Source organism: Erigeron canadensis, chromosome 4 (genome assembly GCF_010389155.1).
Source record: "Erigeron canadensis isolate Cc75 chromosome 4, C_canadensis_v1, whole genome shotgun sequence".
Taxonomy (NCBI): Eukaryota; Viridiplantae; Streptophyta; class Magnoliopsida; order Asterales; family Asteraceae; genus Erigeron; species Erigeron canadensis.
In genome coordinates this window covers 2,071,080-2,091,834 of record NC_057764.1, presented here as the reverse complement: position 1 = coordinate 2,091,834, position 20,755 = coordinate 2,071,080, and the positions used below count along the sequence as shown (strand labels likewise).

Here is a 20,755-nt window from a genome sequence, read left to right as displayed (position 1 = left end):
TCTTATATGGTGACTTAGAAGAAACTGTCTATATGAAACTTCCCGAAGGTTTTTTTAATTCTAGTGATAAAAGGGTGTGTAAATTGAATAAGTCATTTTATGGTTTAAAACAAGCACCAAGGCAATGGAATGCCAAATTGACAACTGCTTTGTGTGAAAATGGCTTTGTGCAAAGTGTTAGTGATTATTCGTTAATTATTAAATCTAATGTAGACTTGTTTTTAGCAGTTTTAGTTTATGTTGATGATATTATTGTTACTGGTAATAATTGTCAAGAGATTGAAAATTTTAAAGGGTATTTTCAAACCAAATTTCAATTCAAAGATCTTGGAAAGTTGAAACATTTTTTGGGAATTGAGGTTATTGAAATTGAAAATGGACTTTGTTTGAATCAAAGGAAATATTGTCTTGACTTACTTTCTGATTATGGTTTAGTTGCAAGTAAACCTATGAATACTCCTCTTGATCCTAATGCTAGCATAACAACTTTTAAAACTGCCAGTGATCCTGTTTTGGCTAATATTTCTGAATATCAAAAACTTATAGGTAAGCCTATTTATCTTACACACACTAGACCAGACATATCTTACACTGTGCATTGTTTAAGTCAATTTATGCACAAACATTTAGCTTCTCATTTGAAACTTTCCTTAAGGATATTGAGATATCTTAAAGGGAATCCAGGTAAAGGTGTGTTCATTCCCAGAAATGGTAAGATTGGTTTAGAAGCATTTGTTGATGCAGACTGGGCTAAGTGTATGGTTAATAGAAGATCAGTCACTGGATATTGATTATATTTTTGTGGTGCTCTTGTTTCTTGGAAAAGTAAAAAACAGAACACTGTGTCTAAGTCTTCTACTGAATCTGAATATAGAGTTATGGCTGCTGTAACATGTGAGATTATTTGGGTGTTAAAATTTTTGAAGGATTTACATGTTGATAATGTACTTCCATATTAATGTGTTCCGTGACAATAAATCTGCTATTAAAATAGCTGTAAATCCTGTTTTTCATGAGAGAACTAAGCATTTGGAAATAGACCTTCATTTTGTTAGAGAAAAGCAAATGGCTGGTGTTATTCAAACCAAGAAAATTGAGTCTGAAAACCAAGTGGCTGACATTTTTACTAAAGGTCTTGATAAATATACTCACAGTTTCTTTTGCTCTGAATTAGGGTTGGTTGATTTGTTTGAGAATAAGATTAAGGGAGATGTTAAAATAATAATCTTATTCTCTCCATATGTTAATTAGATGATTTAATATATGATTAGTGTGCAAGATTCAAGTTTGGATTAAAGATGAAGAAAAGAAACTTGTTGAAGGACTAAAGCTGGACAAAGATACATGTTGTATTTGGAAGGACTAATTCTGTTCATAAGGAAAGGAGGACTGAAGCTGGTGATTGCTATTGTTGTTGTGTATAAATACTCGTATTCAACCCCTTTAGGGTTTCATACGATTATATACACACAAGATATATATCTATATTCATATATTTTTCTTTCAGTTTATTCATTAGAAGATCTGTAATAATAATTCGTTTTTATGTTCTTCATTGTAATAGAACAATCAACAATATAATTGATTGATCTATACTTGATTAGCATGCATAGATTTATGTTTCTGGTTATGGTTTATTTGATCTAATTGAAATTAGATCAAGTTGTATATTCTTGAGAGAATATTGTTTAGAAATTAGATTCAGTTTTTTGTTCAAATATAAATAAAAAACAACGAAATATTTCTACTTTAAACTTGTATTGTAATTAAATCATTTCATTTACTCAATCAGGTCATTCGGTCAATTATGCTATTTGTTTTATGAAAATTGCCAAAAGAGAATAATATCAGCCTATTCGTTTTTGCTAGGTGGTTTATCTAATACGAGTACTTGCGAACAAAATGAAACCAATGATTCCAAAATTTGATCTTTTACCTCCTCTGACCACATTTGAAGATTTCCTCACATGACTTCACGTACTCAACTTTAGAGGTAATCATTAGATGAAGATTCACTAAAGCCAGGTAAACCTTAGGAAATCGTTAAATAGTTTTTATTTTGGCTCAGCTGTAAATCTTCAAATGAAGCTTTTATCACAATCGAGTGAAGTCCAATGAATTAAGCTAATTTAGTAATAACTTTCAATGGAAGATTTTTTTCAATTCAGCTCGGCAATATATCTTTAATTAAATCTAATGCCGAAAGCTGATCCTTTTTTACATCGTCAGGCTACAAGCCAAGTTCCAACTTAACATAGATCATTCAAGTATCCTAATGAGTTCGAGCTTGATTCGACACTTTCTCTTAGCTATATTAAGTTTGTCAATCACTTAACCGGTTTCCATACCCTTTGTCAAAGGATACAAATCTATTATCAATTTGTCATAGTTAAACACTTAAAGCCCATTTAAGCTAACCAGGCTAAAATCCCATTTACTTAATACTTAAGCCCATTTAGCATTAATGTACTCTGTAGGCCCATTCATGTTTTTTTTAACAGTCATTCGGTATTCGACATCAGGGGACACCTCACCGTATAATGGTGAAGCCCTGCGTGTATTCTAGACTACGAGATGTAGACCATAAGCCATTACAAGTGATTCAAGGGAAAAACCTCCAGGACATGTCACTCTAAAGAGTAGAACCCATGACCTGAACTAAATCAGGGATGACTCCAGCCAGTTGATCTAGCCTTCATTGTCTATTATCAAATTATCTATTTATCTATTATAGCACGGTATATGCGGATTGCAGCAATGGTCGTGGCGGCGACAGTGTAGTGGTGGAAGCGACTGTTGGTGGTGGAGGCGACGTTAAGTGTTGTGAATAATTGATATAAAGAGTTAATAAAGATATTTTAAAAGATAGGGAGATGATGATGTAATTTAATCATTAATGCTAAGGAGGTAGTGTAGGTGAAAATACTTTAACGGATACTAATTGAAAATATTACATAACTTTAGAATACTTCCAAAAATAAGGGGTTGTTTTTTTTATAAGACTGGTGTGGTATCCGTGCAATGCGGCCGTGTTCGTGGCGGCAAAAGTGTGGTGGTGAGGGATGACTGTTGGTGGTAGAGGCGGCGTTGAGTAGTGTTAGAAAATTGATGTAAAAATAATTGATTTAAAGGGTTAATGGAGATATTTTAAAATATAATAGACTGATAGTGTAATATAATCATTAAGTGTATTTTAGACATTTTCCCCTGTGCAACTTTCAACATGAGGAATATTCTTTTTATAAGATAGTAAGTATAAATTAACAAGAGTTTCATAGGCTTTTTACTTAGGTGACATTTTCTGTTAATTTATATTTTTTGGTGCTCGTATGACACTTTATTCGCCACATCACCATTTGCCTACGCGGACGTTCATATGTGGACATTTATTTGTATTAGTTTTAATTATCAAATAAAAATGTCAAATATAAGATTATAACTCATGACCTCTAAGTTTTAATAAGATGTACAAACCACTTGATCTAACTTAATATTTGTTTATTCTTTGCAAACTATGGTAGAAATTCAGCGAATATTAAAACAAACTAAAAGACATTGATAATATAATTTGTCGATCTTTGTATCTTATCTCTTTCTATTTAATTATCTTTTTACGTAGACTCTAGTTTACTTTAATATAATACAAAACTAAACTATATTGATAATAATGTAAGATATAAATTTTCTTATCTTAATCTACCTTTGTAATATATCAATATTAAATTAGATATTTATTTTATCAATTTCACACACAGATATTTACTTTTATATTCGATTTATATTTTCTCTCTTCACTTTTTTATCTTCTATCTCTTTTTTTTTTTCTTTCTAGAATTTACTTTATGTTTCTTTTATATTTTACATACGTATAACATCAATAAAAGTCCTTTTAGTTTTATTGTAAAATTTATGGGTAAATATTACAATCAACTTTTATAATTTATTTTTATAAAAGATCTTTTGTTAAGTTTATTTGGTTTTACTATCATTTAATAAAATAACGTTCATAATAAGTAATTAGTAATTACTTTTACTTATGGTGTCTTGCTCATCGGACAAATGTAATCTAATGAGAAATATGCGTAAACAATTAAAATTGGTCACATATATAATTGATCTGAAATTAACTATCACCAAAATAAAACATAATAATAAAACTCGTAAGCCATATATAAAAATGATTTTGAGTTGGGTTTAAACCTTTCTAGCAAATGATTTTGGTTATTTCCTATCCTTACTTTATATATAAAAAAAAAAACTAACTTTTTAAGACTTTTTTTTCTAGCAAATGATTTTGGTTATTTCCTATCCTTTATAGAAAATTACTTAAAATCCCTTTATTTATTTTTTTATATCCTAAATACTCTTTTCTGTTTATTTTATCCACTCATTCCTTATCAAAATTACCTATGTGAAGTGGTGAAAACTAATTGTATCAATTTGTTGAAACTCTCAATCGACGTCGCTGCCATTTTCCACCACCGCCACCATCATTGTTGTCGCTGCCACCGCTGCAAATCTCCACCACCACCATATGTCAGCGTCATCACCGTCGAATTGCGTAAATACCCTTAGTAAATTTCTAATCCAATTAAATCATCTCGTACATGGATGTGGATCAACATCTAGCAAAGATGTGTTCCATTAGATAGTAAGTATTAAAAATTTGTTCAATCTAGAAAATGTAATATTTGAATGGCACTTATAATGGACTATAAGGGCGTTGACAATTGAGCTTTTGAGAATTTTCTTTTTTTCACTTCTAATCTATCTTATGTCATTTTTCTTTTCTTTTTTTCACTCACCCTTCATTTCACTATTTTAATGACATCTTTTTTCTCACTCACCCATCACTATAATTCTCATTTTACTTTAAAAATAAAAAATAAAATTAAACATAAAAACATTGCATATACTAAAACGATCACATAAATAATTCTAAAAATATAAAAATGAAAACGTAATAATACTTGAAAATAATAAGACGACTACATACTAATACTAAAAATATAAAAACGATTACATAGATAATACTAAAACTGATTATCGATCCTAAGTACCTCCGAGTGATCATGAGGATTGTAATCGTGTGGGTTGTATACTGGTAGACACCTGATTTCATCAATCGTTGCCTCAGGTACTATCCGTCTTTGCCATCCTTTGGCGTGAGCAATCACGTCGCGAATCGACCAGTGCGCGAATCAAAAAGATTGTCGATTACGTTGTCCATCTTGGTAAGCGTGTCTTGAAGGAACCTCACGTAAAGGTTTTCGAGGTTGGTAACCCTCTACCCGGGAGCTCGTAATCTTGATATATCTCCTGTTGATAGATGTCTTTATGTGTTCCTAGTTTCCTGATCACATCTCATAGCTCGCTTCCTGGCCCGGAAGTTCACTTCTGACGACTAGCTTCGTTGGGGTGTTGATGTTGATTAAATTCCGCCTCTACATTTTGTTATTCACATCGAACAATGTCATTTCACTAACCAATTTTTGAATTTTTTGGTAGAAGAAATAAGTAAATAATAGAGAGTTTAGTAAATTGTATAATTGTTGTCTGTGTTTAAAATGAGAAAAGGGTTGATTAATTTACATATTAAAAAGAAAAGAGCTATTTGATTCCCAACGGTCTCAATTCGTAGCTCCCCTCACTCTTCCCTTTGTGTGGAAGTTCCCATCACTTTCCCTCCTTTCACCGCCAGTAGCGGTGTTCCTGCACGGTGAAGGGAATCTTTCACTCTCCTTCCATTTATTGTTGACGCCCTATGCCCCTCCTTATCATTGTAACTCATTTTTTCTTCGTTACCTTTTGCTGAAGACTTTAGGGTATATTAATAAAAATTAGCTCTTAAAAATAAAATATATTATATAACATGGTGCTTTAACAATAAAGGAATCAAAATGGAGGTATTTAGATTATGAAGTTTTATAAATCATAACCTTATATTTGTGGATGGATGTTTTATAAATATTTATGAACTTATACTAAGTGTATTGTCTGGTTGATCGACTAAGGGTTAAATGAAGTGGAGCGTTTATTGAGTGTCCCCCACTCTTATCGCCTACCAACCGTCAGAAATACTAGCCTCATAGGACGACTTGCCTCCTATTCTCTCTATCTCATCCCTACTATTCCACTTTTCTAAATAACCAAGCAACAATACATTGTCCCAGGTTCAAAATCTGGTAAATACAAATGAAAAAGCTATATCTTATGATACATGTGTGAGGATAATGCTTCACTAGGTATGAGTTCGATACGGTATGAGATATGAATATCAAAACAATACATGAGACCTGAGATCAAGTTCTCACTCATTAATTTTTTTTTTTCTTTTCTAACAATTGGACACTATCACTTGGCCAAAGTCTTCCAAACATATGAGTTGCTTCACTTCCTCAACTTAAGATGTGACATAACAATCATACGGTGGAAGTTCTCCAACTCCTAGTCTAATAAGTTACTATATGTTTGTTTGTGTCCATCGACATGGCTTAAAAATATCAATGTACCCCGTCAATTCACGGGTCCCATGGCCAGGCCCACGTGATTCCATGAAAATTTGTGCATTTCCCATGTGAGAAACCAAAAATCGTAATCTGTACGTATCGACTTTCTCCTTTTCATAAAAACCGTCCAAACTCTCCCCTCCAACTTTTACAACAAACTACATGATAACCTTCTACTTTCATTTAGTTTCATTTTGCTCCTAAAAGTATGCTTTGCTGACTTTAAACAAAAATTATTATATCACATAAATTATACTTTCCCGTTTCCACAACTAATCTTTTAAAATGTTCGTATATTTAATTTGTTTAAGAGGGTGTTTGACATTGAGTTTTAAAATGATTATCTAATTATTTAGTTTACGTAACACAGTTAATGAAAGAAGTGTTTAGAAAAAAAAATGATAGAAACAAAACACAGTTTTAAAAAAACAGACTTGACACATGTTTTTTCAAAAGACAATTTTTGATTGCAAAATCTATTTTACATAATTAATCCCGAACACCCCTTAATGTTGTATTGAGAAATCACCCTATTGAAGGTGATAAAATAAAAGAATACTGTATGATATGTTGAGTCTATCTAGTTTTTCTTTCTAGAGATCTAGATTTGAGAGATTTCAGCTTTCTTCTCAAGCAAAGTTGTCGAGATTATTTTTTCAAGGGTAAAACTTTAAGTCGGAGGTCTTTAGGAAGCAGCCTCTCTAACTAGAGTAGGGGTAAGGCTGTCTATATTATACCTCCCTTAAACCCGGGTGCTTGTTTCGATTAAATACCGTTGTTGTTGTTATGTTCACAAAGGTTCCAATGTAAAATCTTAAGTTAAGGACTGGTAGTAGTTTGATACACCACACAATGGCACACACGAAGTTCACTCAAACTTTTTTTTCTTTTCCTATTTTTTAAGCTTCTTCAGCCACATTCAACTAATATCACTTCCCTCCACTCTTCTTATATATTAAAGAAGATATTTTCAACATTCTCTCCAGATTCCAGAATCCTCATCAGCCAGTAAGATTTCTATCTTATTCTAATTTTTTTTTTTAACAGCAGAACTATCTTATTTTAATTAAGCACTTACGAGTATATCATTTCATTTTATTTCTTTATGATATTTCGTATACAATTTCTGTATCTATATCTACTATTCATTCATTCATTCATCAATTTATAGTGTTTGCATTTCATTTCATTATGATATTTCATATGCAATATACAGTTTCAGAATTTCTACTATTCATCAATGTATAATGTTTTTTAAAAATATACACATACGTACATATTAACTGTAACTGTATACAATCATAAATACCGATCAACCTCGAAATCATGAAATTGCATGTGGAACTAGTCTATCTATACTTCTGTATCTATATCTAACTACCTTCCATTTTCTTGTAAAAGAACTTGATCTATCTAAATTACCGCTTTTTTAGTCACTAATTTGAATATCTCTACATAATACACTAATAGGTGAAAGTTATTTTAGGACCACTCCTTATTTTAGGACCAATTAGGACATGTGTTTTTTGTAACGTACACACCACCATGATCATCTCCGACCACCACCATGATTTTCCGGCGACGGGGATCACTAGAAAATCATTTTTAAGTTAACTTACACATGTGTAAGTTATATACAACTTACACATGTGTAAGTTAACTTACACAAGATTTTCCGGCGACAGCGGTGGTCGCCGGAGGACCATGTTTTTGGTCGGAGATGATCATGCTGGTGGTGGTGGACTGGTGGTAGTCGGTGATGATGATTATGATGTGGTCCTAATTGGTCATAAAATAAGGGGTGATCCTAAAATAACTCACCCCTACACTAAGAATATTCTTAATTATATATAGACAGGTAGGTATAGCTTGGTGTAATGATTTAATGGATGGAGATTGCAATTTATAAAGTGGGGGATACATATATATGAAGAAAAAAAATACATCATATGCTCATATGTGTAGTATATTTGTATATGAATACAGATTATCTTTTTGTTATAACGATTTGGTAAACATGGACAGATATGAGTAATTCGGTAGGACATGGTTTGCTTAAGCCAGCCGTGTTGGAGCATAAAGTTAAATCAAGTTGTAAGGGAAATGGTGGAAAAAATTTGTTAAAAGGTCAAGCAAATTCACAGATACGAAAATTGACTAGTGATTTTCGTGGTCAAAGACTGACGATGCGGGAATTGGCTTTACCCAGAAGACGTATAACTTCTGGTTTTCCTCAAGCTGTTTTGGCTACTGATGCAGCCTCTGAGGTACTCGGTTTTAACTACTTTTATTATTTAGTTACAGTTTAAGAGCTTTGAATAAAAAAACTATATATATTAAAAGCCTAAAACTATTGTTTATAAGTATTTCACCGGAAGAGCCGCTGGGTGTGTAGATGAGTTGGTTGATGGTGGAACCCTAATGTGGGACCTCCTGATAAAATATAAAGGTGTGGTGTTTGATCCTTGTGGTCAACATCCCTATATGGCCCTGACTGCTCATTTAGCTCCATTTAGCCGAGTGATTTTTTTTTTCCACTTGAAGACATGTAAATACTAAATGAGATGCACATATTGATGGATTTTCTTGTTTTCTTGTAGCAGCTGGTAAAGAGGTTCAAACTGGATGGAAATATTGAGATGCAGGTATCTGCAAATTAGGATATATGACAATTGTTTGAGGCTGCGTCAATATTTGGACAATATTTGTCTTGAGTGTGCACTGTCTTAATAGACAAATTTCATAGTATTCTGTGACTGAAACTCGCATTACATTCATATGCTACAGGTTGATGTTAAAGTTTCTTCTGTTGCACTAGTAGAGATTAAGATTACCAACAGTGGCGAAAATCTATGTTTACATTGGGGTGGTAAGCAAAATAGAAATGAGTAAGTTGTTGTCCCTGAATGCCCTTCTGCATTTCTTCTCCTTAGGATCATTGTTATTCCTTTCTCAACTGTTCCCTTTATTTCGTTATATTTCTAGGCAATGGTTACTTCCAAGCAATCGTCCTGAAGGGACTAAAGTATACGACAATCAGGCTCTTAGAACCCCATTTGTGAAAGTAGGTTACAATTTTTTAGCATGGATTTCTTCACATAATACTTCATGTTTTGTCATATATTATTCTGAATGCTTATGGACGAATATATCTGGTGATTATATATACTAGTCTGGTTCCGATTCCTCCTTGAAAGTAGAGATTGATGATCCTGCAATTGAAGCAATAGAGTTCCTAGTAGTAGATGAAAGACATAATAAATGGTATGTCACTAGCTATCTAAAGTTTGTTGATGTTAGAGTTCATATTATCAACATCTCGTTCTTTTTCCCCATTGCATATAGGTATAAAGACAATGGGCAAAACTTTTATATCAAGTTGCCTTTGGTTGAGAAGACAGTTTCATATGTTAGAGTTCCAGAAGAGCTTGTACAAATACAAGCATATCTGAGATGGGAGAGGAACGGGAAACAAACGTATACACCTGAACAGGAAAAGGTTAGCTCTTTGTTACACTTTACGAATCTTTTCATAGATATGTAATTATAACTAATATGTACCTAGTGCAGTTGAACTATTTTGCTGTCTTTGGAAGGTTGGCAAGCTCAAGAGTAATTTTAATCGAGAATTAAATAAACTTTATTATGTACACATGCATACACAAATTACTTTTCAATTTAGTATTGGTGTATGGTATTAAGAAGTACCATGTTGACTAGAAATGTGGTCGTAGCATTTTTTTTGTAACTACAGCAGACATGCTCTTGTTTATCCATTGTATAATTGTTTGGTTTCCTTTGAATTGTCTTTTAACTAACCTGATGTCATTGCTACAGAAAGAATTTGAAGAAGCGAGAAAGGAGGTGCAGAGGGAACTAGAAAAGGGTAATACTCTGAATGACATACAGAAGAAATTGACCAACGGAGAGGTACCAAAAAACGTTCAAAAGCAACAAGGGAAAAAAGTTTACTCAACTCCCGGAAGAATTAACCGAAAAAAGAGGGATATTATGCAACTTTTGAAGAAACCTACTCCAGTGACAGTAAAATCTATGGACATAAGACCAATGATTTTGTCCTCACTACAGATCTTCTCAAAGGACATAGAAGAACAAAGTGACACTTTAGTTTTGAACAAAAAGACGTATAGAATTGGTGATAAAGAGCTTTTGGTAAGATCACTTTGTTTCTTTGATGCTATCAGGCCGAAATGCAATTCATGTCCTAACCACTTGCTACCTCTTGAAGGTTCTTGTAACCAATGCTTCTGGTAACACCAGAGTCCATTTGGCAACAGAGCTGGAGGGACCACTCACTCTTCACTGGGCATTATCAGAGAGCGGTGGAGAGTGGCTGGTAAGTCTATAAATTTTTTATATTATTGTTATGACCTGGCAGATGACCCGTAAATAATACATATTTAAATTCGGTTTCATCCACCACTTTCTTAAAACTAAAATTTTAATAAATCATACTGCAGGTACCACCTACAAATTTGTTACCCTTAGGCTCCATTTCATTAGATAAGGCTGCAGAAACACTGTTTTCTGCCATCTCCGTTGATGGTGCTAGTAACAAGGTTTGCCTAGAGAAAATTGATCTAAATCGTTTTGGATTACTTTGGCCTAAACTTAATGGGTCTACTTTTATCGTTATCATTGTAGTTACTATGTGCAATCTTACTCGTAGCAGATACAGACGTTTGAGTTAGAAATCATGGAGGGAACTTTTGTCGGCATGCCATTTGTTCTTCGTCATGGTGAAAATTGGATTAACAATAACGATTCAGATTTTTATGTTGAGTTAACCGAATCCAAGAAGCCAATGAAGGTTCCTCTGTTTCTTATTATATTACTATACAGCTGATTTGTTTTAAAGTGTGTCATTGGTTTTCTTTTGGTTCATGAAGGATGCGGGTGATGGGAAGGGTACTGCTAAAGTCTTATTAGACAAAATAGCATCCCTGGAAAGTGTGGCAGAACAGTCTTTTATGCACAGGTTCGTGCTTAATCTTTTTTATATCCATATGAACAATGGAAGATTTTGCTACATACTATTTTTAGTTTATTAGCATTCTCTTTAGTATTTAGTCCACACCTTTTTAATCAAATATTTATTACCTCAGTCACTAACAATCGTTAAGTGTTCTTCCTCCTACTTCAGATTTAATATTGCAGCAGATTTGGTGGAAGAAGCCCAGAATGCTGATGAGTTAGGACTTGCAGGAATGCTTGTGTGGATGCGGTTTATGGCCACAAGACAACTAATTTGGAATAAACACTACTGCGTAAAGCCACGGTAAACCTTGTACATTGAGCTCTTTCTCGGACAACTTTGATATTCATCTTTCATTTGGGGTATAGATTTAGTAGAATCCAAAAGTACACCCCATTTACAAGCACCATCATTTCTTAAGGTATGCTTCTGTGTGCTGCACCTACATGGTGAACTAGGCTGATTAATGGATTTGACTTTATTTGTGCTGTACCACAGACCAAACATGCTATATAGTTGGATAATTATCCATAAGAATTAATGGGCCAATCTCTTGTCTCGCTTATTGGATGAATGGGACGATTGCTTATCTGTTGTGTGATGTAAATGGATTGGTTGGATCTGCCCTACACTTATATTAATACAGACCTGCCTTGTCAAGCCTTACTTTACATTATTCTATGATTATAAGTCCTATTTCTGGTGCAGTGAGATAAGCCAAGCCCAGGACCGACTCATAGACAAGCTTCAGAATGTTTATAGAAGTTATCCACAATATAGTGAACTTCTGCGTATGATCATGTCAAGTATTGGACGCGGAGGCGACGGGGATGTAGGGCAACGCATCCGCGATGAAATCTTGGTTATCCAGGTATCATTAGTTTCTTATTCTTAATCATTTTTCCTTGTTATTTCTGGATCAATTTGCATCCATACATTACATAGTTATGATAGTTTAGTCATACTGGATACAACTCGAAACCAAGTGTAAATATATTTGTTATTTTATATAGGATTTTTCTTTCCCCTCCAAACAAGGATTTAGCTTTCACTGAGGGGTATTCTGTAAGTTGAACAGTATTCATGTGCCACATCAAATAAAAGTCATCATGGTCAACGTTACTGACACGTCATCCACCCGTTTTTCACTTGGTAACATGGTCACCCTAAATAGAGGTTTTTGGAAGCTTAACTTTATAACGTTTCTGCAAATAGGTTTATTGTTGAACTATGCTACTTTTACCAGTCCGTATGAACTTAATGTATTAGACTAGATTAGAGGATATACACACGCATAACATAACACACTATATATCTCCTGTACGTGTAACCCATTAGACAGATATATACAGAGTCCATGGTTGATTTGTTTCATAATGTAGCGTGGATCTAATCTTCTGTAATTTGTGTTCAATTGTAGAGAAAAAATAATTGTAAGGGAGGAATGATGGAGGAATGGCATCAAAAGTTGCATAATAATACAAGCCCTGACGATGTCGTAATCTGTCAGGTACACAGCATGTTGTGATGTTATTCTTATAGATCATATTATGTACCAGAAGCATTGACATATTGCATACCCATTTATAGGCACTGATTGATTATATCGAAAGTGACTTTGACATGAGTGTATACTGGAACACACTGAATACAAATGGAATAACAAAAGAACGACTTCTAAGTTATGATCGGGCCATTCACCACGAGCCAAACTTCTCGGGAGACCAAAAAGAGGGTCTTTTGCGTGATCTTGGGCACTACATGAGAACATTAAAGGTTGAGGTTATTTTTTTATTCTATTTTTGCTTCTGTCATATCTTGTGCAGAGTCTAAAAGATTTCCTACTTCTGTCCACTTTCATCTTTGTGCAGGCAGTTCATTCAGGCGCCGATCTTGAGTCTGCAATTTCGAACTGCATGGGCTATAGAACTGAGGTAATGTCAGAGTCTACCTGTTTTCCCATAACATATTGGATTGTCTCTTGTAATACAATGGGAGACTTAGTCTTTTCTATATTGTTCTTAGGGAAAAGGCTTCATGGTTGGGGTTAACATAAATCCTATTTCCGGCTTGCCATCTGGTTTTCCAGTAAGTTTTCTTGGGATGCATCTACTCTTATCTTTGAATATGTTAACTGTTATCAGGATAATTTCATTAACTCACAAAGGGTCAAACAGGAATTGCTTCAATTTGTTCTAGAGCATGTCGAAGATAAGAATGTGGAACCCCTTCTTGAGGTACTTGAAATGTTTATCGAAAGTGTCAGTATTTAACTATTTGCACTTGAAGAAAAGCTTCTTATTTTCTATTTAATGAAATATTATCAATTAAATTTAGGGACTGCTTGAGGCACGTGAGGAGCTTAAGCCAGCACTTTCTAGTTCAAATGACCGTCTTAAGGATCTACTTTTTGTGGACATTTCCCTGGATTCTACTGTAAGGACAGCCATTGAAAGAAGCTATGAGGAGTTGAAAGATGCTAAACCAGATGTATGTTTTGTTTTCTACTGATCTTCAATGTTGACGGTTTATTAAAACTCTATCATCATTTGTTAAGTTCACTTGACAACTATCAAGCTTGACAATTTTCATCACTTCGCAGAAAATTATGTATTTAATCACTCTTCTTCTCGAAAACCTCATACTTTCATCAGACAACAATGAAGATCTCATCTATTGCTGGAAGGTAATATCAATAATCTGTCTAGCTATTATCTTATTTCGTTAATTTAAATGAAAGGAAGATGCTACACATGTCCAGGTTACCAGTTATCCACATGTATGCTTGCAGTGATCGTTTGATCATTAGTAGTGTTTAGCAGAAGGAAAATCTCAGATATCATTTAGATAACTTGGTTTGCATCCATCTTGGACCCCTTCCTTTAGTGTCAATGAGTTGATTTTTGCAAGAAAGGGAGGTTAGGGTTGGCCAGTATGGAGTAACAAGTAATTCATAATAAAGACAACATGATAATTGTCTTTTGTGAAGTAAAAAATGCATTGCTGGAATATGTTAATGTTGTTGCTGTTCTTTAGTTAGTTGGCGGTGAGTTTTGTGAATTAATACAATTCAGACTGAAAAGCTGACATTCATAGTGATCCTAAAATTTACTAGTTGTAACTAGTGTTGTTTCTACTGCTTGTTCATTTCAAATAACTGTATTAAATGAGTAACATCTGATGTATTATCTATTTGTTTTAAAGGGATGGAATCGAGCACTAACCATGGTGAAGAATGGAGATAATGATTGGGCACTATTTGCAAAATCAGTCCTTGATAGAACTCGACTTGCCCTTGCTACCAAGGGAGAGTTGTACCATCAACTGTTGCAACCTTCTGCTGAGTATCTTGGAGCACTGCTTGATCTGGACCAGTCAGCGGTAAGATAGTGTTATAACTCAAGTATCACATTATGATTTTTCCCTCATTTTGAAATCTCTTGAAGCTTTTTATTTCTCACTTTTCGAATATTGAAATCATTCTAGGTAAGCATTTTTACTGAGGAGATGATTCGTTCTGGATCAGCTGCTCCTTTATCATCATTGGTCAATAGACTTGATCCAATTCTCCGTGGTGTGGCTAATTTGGGGAGGTTGGTCTCCTTTTTTTTTTTCTATTATATATGCCATTATATCAAAAATACTCAAATGAAATACGAAATGCCATGTCGAAATCTATAAATCTAATACTTGTAAGTCAGAGTCAGTAGCTATTTTGCGTAGGTTGCCCATATTTTTAATATTCAATGATGTGTTTACTGGAACTATTCAACTATAAATAACTCCATAATGCAACATCACTCTCTGTTAACAGCTGGCAAGTCATCAGCCCAGTTGAAGCTGTTGGATATGTTGTGGTGGTTGATGAGTTACTTTCGGTTCAAAACAAAACTTATGACGTGCCAACTATTTTAGTGGCAAAGTCTGTGAGTGGGGAGGAGGAAATTCCTGATGGTGCAGTTGCGGTATTAACACCTGACATGCCAGACGTCCTATCTCATGTTTCTGTTCGTGCAAGAAACAGTAAGGTATACATCTTGTTATGAAAGACCATTCATCTAACCTTAAATCATGCCTTCGGCCTTTTGTTAGAGGTGATAATTTGGACCCTTTTATTTATGAAGGGTTTGTATTTGATGACATTTTCATCTCAAACAGATCACATGGGTGGTATCGTTTATTTTAGTCTAAGAAACTACAACTCAAATGGGCTGAATGCATCAACTGGGCTGCAAGCCGCCCAAAGTGTATATTTAATGCATAGATCCTCCTTAAATTTTTTATTTGTTAGATTATACAGTATCAAACTGATTTCTGGAACAACATGACCCAACTAATTTTGGCCGGTACTAAAATTGACATGTTGCCTCCCCAAACAATGTTGACCAGTCACCTAACACAACTATATTTACGCCTCTACATTGTAAAGATGATCACATTGTCCTTGGCAGATTTGCTTTGCAACTTGTTTTGATCCTGATATTCTGGATGATCTTCGAGAAAAAGAAGGGAAGTTGTTGAATCTAAAACCTACATCTGCTGATGTCACCTACAGGTACTTCATTATTATGGAATATATATTAGTTTTGGAGTTCTATAAGGTAAATAATGTAGAAATCCCGTTACTATATCTGATTATCTCATCCTTGGTAGTCTTAGTAGTACGTGTTGTGAGTAGAATGAATGCATAACCTATAACATGAATAACTCATGGTCTTGTCTTTTTGTGCACAGTGTTAGTGAGGTGAAAGATGGAAATCTAACACGATCAAATAACTCTGAAGAAGTCGGTCCAGTACCAACAATTCAGTTGGTCAAAAAGCAGTTTAGTGGTAGATATGCCATATCATCTGAGGAGTTCACGAGCGAGATGGTTAGTCTTATGGTTGCATACTTATTTATTCATGCAGTTACCAAAACATATATGTACCTTGTTCCTACTTTATATGTGCAATAATTTCTCAATTACATCAGTATTGACTTGTGTATCTCACATTCTATAACATTTAAATAAGGTTGGTGCTAAATCACGCAACATTGCATACCTTAAAGGGAAAGTCCCGTCTTCTGTTGGCATTCCAACCTCAGTTGCGCTGCCTTTTGGAGTTTTTGAGAAAGTTCTTTCTGATGAATCAAATCAGGTAGTCTATATATGCTAAATTTATGAGGTTTGCCTTAGCATTCTTTCAAGTCACTCGTCATTCTCTCAATTATGATGCTTTAGTTTGCATTTTTATGTTATGTTTAGATGTCGAAGTTTGTGTAACATTACATTGATTAAGCAGGGAGTGTCAGAAAAACTGCAGATTCTGAACAAAGAACTAGGGGAAGGAGAATCTGATGTCCTTGAAGAGATTCGAAAGACGGTTTTGGATCTTTCTGCACCACCCCAACTGGTAATTTTCGATTTTCTTCAACTAGAGGTGAAATTCGTTAATCGCTTGACTTAGTTTATTTGGTGTATTCAACTATTCATAAGATTCACTGCTTTATAATTTTCTAATGCTTTCAATTGCAGTTTTTGATGCTTCTTAAAGAAACACTTTGTAGGCTTAAAGAAACACTTTGTAGGCTAATTGTTGAACTTTGAAAATAGTCTTGTCGACTTTACTTGTCTTGCAATTATCTAACTACTGTAAGGAATATAATGTGGATTTTGATGTGAAGGATCTTAATTAAACAACCATCAATGATTAGTTTTACAATGCTCGATCTTACATATAATGAATTGACATTAGAAAGCATTGGTATAGGTACAAGAACTGAAAAACGAAATGCAAAGTTCTGACATGCCATGGCCAGGTGATGAAGGTGAACAGAGATGGGAACAAGCATGGATGGCTATTAAGAAGGTTAGTAACATTCCCCTCACCTGCAAAAGATATTATTGTGATAATAGTTTGTATTTAGAGTAAGTGAATGAATCAGTCGATTGAAAAGGCTGTAAGCATTTGATATTCTTTAGATTACTTTCGACATGCTTGATTAGTTTTATCTGCTTGACCCATTTCTGAATAGTTAATTTTAGAATGTATCAGTTATCAAACAGTTTTGGTCACAGTTGGCCCACGAATCTTCTTATTAATGTGATTAAACCCATTTCGCAGGTTTGGGCTTCAAAATGGAATGAGAGAGCATACTTCAGTACAAAAAAAGTGAAACTAGACCATGACTTTCTGTGCATGGCTGTCCTGGTCCAGGAAGTAATAAACGCTGATTATGCATTTGTTATTCACACCACCAATCCATCATCAGGAGATTCATCAGAGATTTATGCGGAGGTTATTTGCTTTTACTTCTCTTTTTTTTTTCTCTTTTTAATTTTGCTACCTGGTCAAGCAATACTTGTTTGATGTCAGTCTAGTTCAACTGAGTGGTAGCTTAACATCTTCTGACATCAATATTATAACAAAAATATAAGAATAATCACCCATAGTATATTTACTTAATAGGGGTAGAACTGTTTATTTAGGAGATTATATGGGAGCCATTTTGAAACTAATGATAAGTAGCGTACAATGTGCAGTTATAGCTTTACACACAAGCACGATATATAGTCAATGCCACATTACTAATAAATAGGAAGTAACACCCAATACTGTCTTCCACGGGTTATGCTCAACCGTCTATGAAGGGCGTATGGGGTATGTTAAAATATAGCCAGCCTTACCCATATCTAAGATAGACAGACTGCTTCGAGGTTCTACTTTAAGTAGAAAAGAAATTCTGTCCTTGCAAGAAGTAAGAATCGAACCTTGACCACCGTCTCCAGAGACAAGGTTAATAACCACTTGATCCAAGCTTTGCTAATAGATGTCTAAAAGTTATAACTTGGTGTCATCAAATGTTGCTTCCAGTTTTAGTTTAGCATTGCGATTTAAGTAAATAACCATTTGGATGAGATGCATACTCAATGTATACTATATATTTCTTCAACTTTACCCATGCTACAGGTGGTAATGGGACTCGGAGAGACTTTGGTAGGAGCTTACCCTGGTCGTGCTTTGAGTTTCATTTCTAAAAAAGATAATCTTGACTCCCCCAAGGTATCTGTCATTGTCATTAATCTTTTGTTTTTATACAATATTGTCAAATACATTTTTAATGAATAAGCACACATGCCGAAAATTGTAGGTTCTTGGTTATCCTAGCAAACCCATTGGTCTTTTTATAAGGAGATCAATTATCTTCCGATCCGACTCTAATGGAGAAGATCTAGAAGGCTATGCCGGTGCAGGACTTTATGATAGGTAAGGTTATATTAACCTTTATTCATTCATCTAGTATTCTAGTGTAAGTAGTAGAATGTAACACAATTGACATTATTTTAGCAAAAAACCACAAACTTCAAGAACAAGAAATATTACATAAAATGATAAAATGCTTTGATTATCAGAATAATGTCTCGACTACCTTTCAAATATAAGCAACATTATAAGCAAATGTGAGGATATTGGATCCATCTGGTTGCATAATAATCTTAGATGCTTAAGGTTCATGAAAATGTTTAATAACAAGAGACATGATAAAAAGCTCAATTTCTAACGAACTTCAAGTTAGAGATCTTCTAAGTTCCCTAACCGTCTCCAACTGAATAAAGAGAAAGTCAAAGCTAAGCTTATGTGGTATCAACAGAATATTTCTAACACTTCTGCTATACTACTAGAACCATTTAATGAGCACATGTATAACATTTCACAAATATGAATATACTTATAGACCCACTTTTTTCCTTTTGTTTTATCTATTTCAGTGTGCCTATGGATGAAGAAGATAAGATAATTCTTGATTATTCATCTGACCCTTTGATCATTGATGTTAACTTCCAAAAATCAATCCTCTCGAGCATTGCCCGAGCTGGCGATTCTATTGAAAAGTTATATGGAACTCCTCAAGACATTGAAGGTGTAGTACGAGATGGAAAGATCTATGTTGTCCAAACTAGACCGCAGATGTGATTATGTAACTACAAAGAATACGTTGGTAGCATATAATTAAGGATCCTATAGTTAAATAGAATGTGGCTAATTCTACCACATTAAGTTTATTACAGAGTATTATAGATAGTAATCGTCAACTGTTCTCTCAGATTAATGTTTCTTGTAATGAAAATTTGTAACAAGAACCTATTATAGTAATATGATGATATCATCACCCATCTCACAACGTTATCAAATACGATTAAATAAAAACTGAGTCCCTAATTGGGCCAGTTATATTTATCAGGCCCAAATCCAGTTCCTATAATATCAGTGCATTATCGATCGTATAGCACGTATGGCCGTATAGGTGAGGAAAAGATAGAAAACCCAAATGTGAAAATGACATATAACAATAGCTCAAAGTCAATAGACTCAATTCCACTTTAAAACTAGTAGGCTTACGGGCTTACCTGCTTAGCTAACATGATACGAGGTTATCTTCATAAATACATTATAAAATTTATACTTATGTGTTAATGTATATGTATTCAAATAATGTATTATCATTCGTTACATTTATTATTAATTTGTATGATAAACATTTATAAAAAAAAAAAAACTATAGATACATATTTATTCCACTGAATAACTCGTGAAAGTAAATTTATATTTATCTAATTTACTCCACCACCCAGCAATTGTCAATGGTCAATTCATAGTGTCCACTTCAACTACTACTTGTTCAATCCAATGGAACCTTTCCTATCTTTCACAAAGGAATCAAGAATCAAAAGAGACCATTTTGAGTTTTGACTGCCTTATCCTTTCCATTCCTTATTGTCAACCATATGTTGCTTTGGCTCATTAGTCATTTTTAGTTTAACTTCAATTCATGGCTAAGAATTAATTACTATAGACATATATCTTTTCTTATCGCATATATAACATACTAAGCTATATGTTACTATCTTTTAATCAATTCATTGTAGAAAAGTAGATAACGATCACTTAACTTGTCACATATAAAGTTTGATTGCAATAACATTAGACCATTATACATGGTTATTATGGATGGGTCGGACAGGCCAACGATTGTAACACGCAAATCTACTTGTCGATTAGTGCCGAGTGAGAACCAACACTAATTATAAAACACAAGATATGTGATCGACACATAGTTCTACAAACATGTGAAATCGTACATCATAGAGATGTAATTTGTCTAATTTGAATTTAGAATTGTGGGTGTCACTCTAAACTAGCAAATGTGAAGCAATATGTTATGTTCAAATGGTGTTGTTTACATGAGAGACATCATGATGATAATG

General features: G+C 33.9%; 1 protein-coding gene across 7 annotated transcripts; it reads left to right on the top strand.

The window, feature by feature from the left end:
* Nucleotides 1-7,433: 7,433 nt before the first annotated feature.
* LOC122595098 (alpha-glucan water dikinase 1, chloroplastic-like) lies at nucleotides 7,434-19,663 on the top strand. Of its 7 annotated transcripts, none has more exons than XM_043767407.1 (33): nucleotides 7,434-7,517; nucleotides 8,535-8,776; nucleotides 9,113-9,154; nucleotides 9,297-9,397; nucleotides 9,495-9,573; nucleotides 9,682-9,773; nucleotides 9,855-10,008; nucleotides 10,347-10,682; nucleotides 10,759-10,866; nucleotides 10,991-11,089; nucleotides 11,203-11,340; nucleotides 11,420-11,508; nucleotides 11,674-11,808; nucleotides 12,214-12,376; nucleotides 12,926-13,015; nucleotides 13,096-13,281; nucleotides 13,377-13,439; nucleotides 13,531-13,593; nucleotides 13,683-13,742; nucleotides 13,843-13,995; nucleotides 14,108-14,191; nucleotides 14,710-14,886; nucleotides 14,992-15,098; nucleotides 15,320-15,533; nucleotides 15,957-16,060; nucleotides 16,246-16,378; nucleotides 16,521-16,646; nucleotides 16,791-16,901; nucleotides 17,259-17,357; nucleotides 17,613-17,786; nucleotides 18,459-18,551; nucleotides 18,640-18,755; nucleotides 19,259-19,663. In XM_043767407.1, the coding sequence occupies exons 2-33, from the start codon at nucleotides 8,537-8,539 to the stop codon at nucleotides 19,461-19,463; spliced, it is 4,134 nt and encodes a 1,377-aa protein (XP_043623342.1). In that variant the 5' UTR covers nucleotides 7,434-7,517; nucleotides 8,535-8,536; the 3' UTR covers nucleotides 19,464-19,663. The 7 variants fall into 7 exon arrangements, with proteins under 7 accessions (XP_043623342.1, XP_043623341.1, XP_043623340.1 ...); XM_043767406.1 differs by having other exon boundaries at nucleotides 9,110-9,154; XM_043767405.1 differs by having other exon boundaries at nucleotides 9,110-9,154; nucleotides 11,200-11,340.
* The last annotated feature ends 1,092 nt before the right edge of the window (nucleotides 19,664-20,755 follow it).

Bases quoted from the DNA above. Each gene is read 5' to 3' on its own strand.
- LOC122595098 (XM_043767402.1), top strand. From the start codon at position 8,537: ATGAGTAATTCGGTAGGACATGGTTTGCTTAAGCCAGCCGTGTTGGAG. The intron at 9,574-9,681 runs GTAGGTTACAAT...TATATATACTAG, and splicing joins TTAGAACCCCATTTGTGAAA to TCTGGTTCCGATTCCTCCTT. The intron at 16,647-16,790 runs GTAGTCTATATA...TTGATTAAGCAG, and splicing joins TTTCTGATGAATCAAATCAG to GGAGTGTCAGAAAAACTGCA.